The following is a 6,339-nucleotide window of genomic DNA, read 5'->3' as shown; positions in this document are numbered from 1 at the left end:
CTGCCCGAATGCTAGCTCCCTGTGTTCTGTTGAAGGTACCCCAGGCTGCACAGCATGGTCGTCCGCTGCTACCTTCTCATCCAGCAGTACTCGGAGGCTCTGATGGCTCTCACCACCATGGCGTCACTCCGAGACCACAGCACACCAGAAACACTCAGCATTATGGATGACCTCATCAGCTCCCCAGGAAAAACCAAAAGTGGGAGGGGACACATGCTCATTATCAGGGTGCCCTCCGTGCAGCTGGCAATGTTAGCCAAGGAGCGGCTGCAGGAGGTGCGCGACAAGCTGGGGCTGCAGTACCGCTTTGAGATCATCCTTGGGAACCCTGCCTCTGAACTCAGTGTTGCAACTCACTTTGTGGCGCGATTAAAGGTTAGCAATGGACAGACCTTTCTCCTTCAAAATGCCATTTGTTTCTGTTTTCTAGGAATCCCACATAGGTGGCCCAGAGGCCTGAGTTTAAGAGAGTTTTGCACATGGGTCAATCTGATCTACATGACAATGTTAAGGCTAAACTAAGGGACATGTTCACTTTGCTAATTGGAACCAGTCTATTAAGATTCTGTCAAGCCCCCTTCTTAGTAGGTGCATGCAGTTGGTCTTCCATGCTCTCCAACTGCAGGTGCAAAATTGAGATGACCCAATTCCACCCATGTTTATTGACCTTGTTCAAGATGCATCTAGCCCACAGCCACCTGTTTTCTCAGAAACAAAAGGTAAGTTGTTCTGTCAGATCTCTGTGGGGTACTCCTTTAAGTATTACCAATTCACTAATTCTTTTCTGTCCATCTAGCCTGTCAGCTCATATCTAGAGTGGATGGAGTATTCCGTTTTATCCTCAGGACTCATAGAACTATTTCCTGCCCTCTTGCATGTGGATTCTTCAACAGTTTGTTTCTCTGTATTTGCTTTGACCCTCAGCCCTAAGGCTTGGGCTGGTCTGAGACTTATCAAAGCATCCTACAGAGGGATTTAGGGCATGAGCCAACCCCCCTGCCCCTCTGCATGGCCAGGGACTGATTGCTTCTCCTAAACCACTCCTGTTAGGCATGGGTAGGGGAGAATTCCTAAATCAACTAACCCAACTCACTACCTTATGCTCTGCTCAGGTTTTTCTGGGGACTTTTATAATCCAATACATCCTAGCCATTAGAAAGCATTCAATAAAATACCTGCATACATATAGGTAGGGTACTGTGTGTCTGAGTTAGACCCACATGGTGACTGCACCCCACACACTAAATACTCAGCTAAATTGGGTCAAGAAAATCCAGTCTGACACAAACTTTATGAAAAGAAAGCACGTAGTCTTGGGGGATTTGCATTTCCACCCTGGGCTGCAGTTTCCCATCTGCAAAATCAGAGTAGGACTGTATGATCTCTAAGAGTTCTAAATTTGGGGATTATTATTTAGTGTTCATGAAGCATTTTGCAAATGCAGATATTTTTATTGTATTCTATTACCTAGCCTAAATTGAATAATCCAGAATGAAAAAAAAAATAAATCTTGTATTAGCTTGATAAGCAACTTGGACAAATAAATCTGCCTAAAAATAAACTATATTTAATGGAACCTGTAACATTTATATTTAATATGTAGATATAATGTTCATAATTTTAAATTATAGTCATAGACCACATTACAGGAGAATTCCTAGGATGAATAACACATCAGAGTCCTGAAACTTCTTAAAGTGTAACTCATTGAGACGTAGGTCGAGACAACTTGGAATAATGCTAATAATGAAGAATCTGGAAAAGCAAATAAGCAGCATCACTGTGAAGTCTCACACACCTACTGCAGGGAGTTGTTTCTAAAGGATGTGAAGCTGCCAGGTCTTCTCTGGGTCTCCATTGACACTGGTCAAGTATAGCTACTTACAGAGTCTTAGGTTATTTGTTCAGACCCTTCAGAAGTGCCGATCACTAAGTCAGTATAAATCGGCAGGTCCTAAATAATTTACTCATCTGGGCCATAGTTTGAAAACCGCAGTCAAGACCTTAGGTTCTTAACCTAGCTGCTAGCACATCAGAACCACACTCAGGGCTTTTAGAGGGTGACTGCTCTGCACCTGCTGTTCTGAGAGCCTGCCATACACAAAGTGGGTCTCAAGTAATTGCTTCTCAAAGCAGTTATATCTCACTTAATTTATATGAGTAGCTGCCAGGCACCAACCACACAAAAGAGATTTCCATATTCTCAAAACCCCTGGATCCCATCAGTCTGTCCTGTTTATACTCTATGTGTGTGGAAGTGAAACTATGAAATCCCGTTGAAATGTTCACATCCTAAGCAAGACTGCCGCTTGCCAGGTGGTCTCTACTTCACCTGTTTATTTCCAAGTTACCAACTTCCTTTACCACTGACATTCTGGCATTGGTGTGCCTTTTATCTGTGGTCTGGGGTAAAATCCACTGCCTTTTCTTCCATTAGATGGTCTTATTTTTGTGCTTACCTCTAATTATCCTGTTATGTATCGTGGTTAACTTAGAAGTGATGGCAAATACTTTGGACAGATACAAGATTTAAATCTAAATAAATCAGTTCCTCCAGAAGGCCTGTGAAGCTTTCCTTAGAGTTCCCTGGCCTTGAGCCCCATATTATTCTTGAACTCAATGCTCACCCAGTCTTTTGTGCTGTCTTAAATGCTTGTGCAGTAGTCATCCTGAGGGCAGGGTGATCCACAGAACTGCAGCCATCATGCATCAGAGGTAGCAATGTGACAGAAGAGTATTTTATAGTGGGATTGGCTAGCTCGGATGGGTCATGAGTGAAAGAGAGATTTGTTTAATAATCTTATGAAAAGAAATCTTGTGGAGCATAACATAATCTCTCTTATCCCATCGTCATAAGCTGGCCTCATTATTTGTGGTGGAACCATGACCTATGGATGGTTTCTGGGAGATAAAATATATTCAGGGAGAACCCGTGTCAGGGATATCGTGAGTCCAATGTGAAGGCTATAAGTAAAATGCTTCCTATTTCCAGAATTCTTTGCTTTAAATCAGGTAATGTTCTGGTTTCTTTTGACATGAAAGCATATGGAAAACTGAAGTTTTGTAGAGAATCTTTCTTCTAACATTTTAAAAAAGCTTTTTGACAGGTTGATTTTCTAAGACATGGGAAGTCTCTCAAACTTGTAAGCAATAATGTAGATCCACTGATTTCCCGTTGGTACACAAATTATCATAAAAGATTGGGCAACAAGGTTAAGGTTCTTCCATTTTTACAAATTATATACATTTTATTTGAAGTAATTGTGGGTATATTTATTTCTAAAGACTGGTTTTTCTGGACAACAACAAATCATTAATCAAACTCTATTATATTATTTCTTGCCTGATAGATTTCTTTTTATGCCATTTCGTGTTTAGCAAAGGAAGTACAATTCTATTTTAAAATAAATTTATATGCATTACTTAACACCTCACTTCTTGGTCCTTGTTCCCTAAAGCATTATCAGAAATGTCAGCTCGTTTCTTATAATAACTCCTGCTAGAAAGCTGATATAAAGCATAATTAGATGCTACACACTTTATAAAAAGTAGTGGAAACCACCTTATTTACTTAAAAAGTCTATTTTCTCTCAGCTCTAAAATAGAAAAATCTGTAAGATCTTTTCACTTTTGAACATCTTTCAAGTTGGTGGGATTTTCCCCTTTTCATTCATATATTCAAGTTTTCAAGACTGATGTTCCATTTATTAAAGCTATCCATATGTGTGTATATGTATATATGTGTTGATATCTATAAGAGGTTGATGTTTAATAGATTCTTATAAAACCATGAGCTAACTGCATTACTCTTCCTAAATAAGGGGCTGGGTTTTTTCTTGCTCCAGGTTTTATTATATTTTTAGCCTTCTCATGAGAGACTGTTTGAGGCCCTCAGCCAATAATTACTTGTCAATTAATTTAGACATCAATAAAGGAAAAAAGAGGAAAAATAACCACCAGGAGTGTCTAACTTCATGGTTCTTTTTGTCAAGATGTCTGTTTTCATGGAGTGTTGTTGACATTCTTTCACTAGACATTTACAACCAAAACTGTCATTTTCAGTCAGTCCCAAGAGTCTGTGCATTATATGAAGAAAGTATGTTTAAGAGCCTTGAGTCAGGTAGTTTATCCAGGACTTCTGTAAGGTCTGCTTGACTGGTGGGATATTTCATATTCTATGTCTCTGGCCTGTGTGGCTAATACATGATCTATACCAAGACTTCCTACTAAAGGATAAAGGATAAAGGCCACATTCTTCTAGCGGTGCTTTGTGTATGCTTTTTAGTAGCAGTTAAAATATATGTAGACACACACTGGAAGTCATTTGGAAGCACAAGTTTATAAAGTCTGGACCTAGAAAGCTTTAAAAAGGGGGAAACTTAAATAAGTGGTTTTAATTTTACCATATGGGTCCCTTTCTACAGACTTGGAGAGGAAATGAACCAGAAGAGTGGATCCCTCGGACATACCAAGATTTAGAAGGTCTGCCTTGTATTGTGATATTAACTGGCAAAGATCCGCTTGGAGAAAGCTTTCCCAGGTACAGTTTGAATCCTTAGTTCTCATTTTTCCTTAGTTGCCCAGCTGAGCTGATGGTTAAAACTCGGCTGACACTTAACTTAGCCATTTCATACATTTGGCAAGTGAGAAGAGCATTGTTTCATTCAGAGATATAAGACATTTCGCCTTCCTTGATTCTTTCTTTTGACTTTCCAGAGATCACCTAGCAATCTGGGGAATGGAAGAAGGCCACAGCTAAGAAGTGACTATGCATCAAAGCAGGGTAGCCAGAGAGGCAGAGAAGAGAAGCACCTGCCCCAAACAAGGATTTTTTTGGAGAAAGTGTCTCTGTTAATCTGCTGTTCTCACCCCCTCAAGGGGCTAGGGCCTGTAGATTGGAAGGCAACAACAGTAAGAGCTGTAATTGAAGGCTTACTGTATAAATGCCTTACATGTGTCATGCCATCCATTCCTTACAATAACCATATGAGCCACTGTTATTCTCTATGTGGAGAAAATGAAGCGACTAGCCCAAGGTCATAACAGCTAGGAGGTGGCAGAGCTGACGGTTAAATCAAGGATTACCCAGCACTGAAAGCCATGATTTTACCTGCCGCGATGCACCCAGCTATCCAGGCATGCATAAACCCTGCCTGCATGGCCAGATGGGCTCACCAGAACCATCATTACTTTTGTGCAGGTCTTTGAAGTACTGCGACCTCAGGTTAATTGATTCGAGCTATTTAACTCGCACGGCCTTGGAGCAGGAGGTGGGTCTGGCGTGCTGCTATGTCTCAAAAGAGGTCATCCGGGGGCCCGCTGTTGCCCTGGACCTTAGTGGGAAGGAGCAGGAGAGAGCCACGGTCAGTGAGAATGACTCTGACGAGCTGCTGATCGATCTGGAGAGGCCCCAGAGCAACAGCAGTGCTGTCACTGGAACCTCAGGTCAGTACTCTCTCTTCTCAAGGGGTGAGAGACAGGGATCAGGAGGGGAGTAGGCAGACGCAAGGCCCCTCAAGGCTTTCAGAGCAGCCTTTGGTGACTGAGGCATCCTGTCCAGACCTCAGTTCCCTGGGAGAGATACTGGGAAAACATGACTGTTGAACAGCACAAAATACCTCTCTGGGGAAACATTTACTGAGAGCTTGGTAAAAGGCCAAATACAAAAAATTTTATCAACCCCAGCCTGCAGCACTTTCACTAGTCTTTCCAACCCTAATCATCTCATGGATATTATACATCTGATATTTGCACAAAGGCCCTCTTTTCCTTCCAGATCCTGAAGCTGTAAGTTGTGCTAAATGGCTTAGTACCTGGCACAAAGTGTTTGTTTGAATGAATGAATGATTTTTCTAAGTACTTAAAGGCAAGTATTTGAATACTGACGGCTGCTGTGGGGCCACTGGTTGACTGTGATGATCCATATGCAGCCTGCTAGCCCCTCCTGTAGTGTTACAATATGGCCTATGGCAGTGCCTGATGAATTTTCTTCTGATAAGTTGTCTTACAGCAAATGCAGCACTATTAAAATTCTTTTCTGATTATGAAAGTAATAAAGCTTAATGCAGAAAACTCAGAGAACGTAATGAAGTATAGAGAAGAGATTGAAAGTGAAAACTCCATGACCCAAGATAACCACCATTAACATTCCTTCTCTCCCACAGTTCCCTTCTTTTGTCACTATGACACATACATGCAAAAGCACACACAATTTCATATCTGAAAGCAGCACTGGTCTTTCTGTTCATTCTGTCAGCTACTGTGGGATGGCGCCCTGTGGGAACTGAAGAGGCCATTATCTGTGGGGTTTTCTGTCTTTCCATAGTGACCCTCAACAGC

At 41.5% G+C, this 6,339-nt stretch overlaps 1 protein-coding gene across 15 annotated transcripts in view; it reads left to right on the top strand.

Annotated features, from left to right (window-relative positions):
* Positions 1-6,339, top strand: part of GREB1L (GREB1 like retinoic acid receptor coactivator) — a 243,667-nt gene that overhangs the window by 214,882 nt on the left and 22,446 nt on the right. For all 15 annotated transcript variants that reach the window (XR_011542603.1, XM_070629709.1, XM_070629713.1 and 12 more), the window contains 3 exons: positions 36-375; positions 4,425-4,540; positions 5,201-5,445. Coding sequence is in view for 14 of the 15 variants with exons in the window: in XM_070629709.1 (XP_070485810.1) it covers positions 36-375; positions 4,425-4,540; positions 5,201-5,445 (701 nt within the window). In the remaining variant the exon portion in view is untranslated. The remainder of the gene's footprint in view (positions 1-35; positions 376-4,424; positions 4,541-5,200; positions 5,446-6,339) is intronic.

Source organism: Equus przewalskii, chromosome 7 (genome assembly GCF_037783145.1).
Source record: "Equus przewalskii isolate Varuska chromosome 7, EquPr2, whole genome shotgun sequence".
Taxonomy (NCBI): Eukaryota; Metazoa; Chordata; class Mammalia; order Perissodactyla; family Equidae; genus Equus; species Equus przewalskii.
The sequence above is the reverse complement of the archived record's forward strand: the minus strand, read 5'-3'. Positions and strand labels throughout refer to the sequence as shown.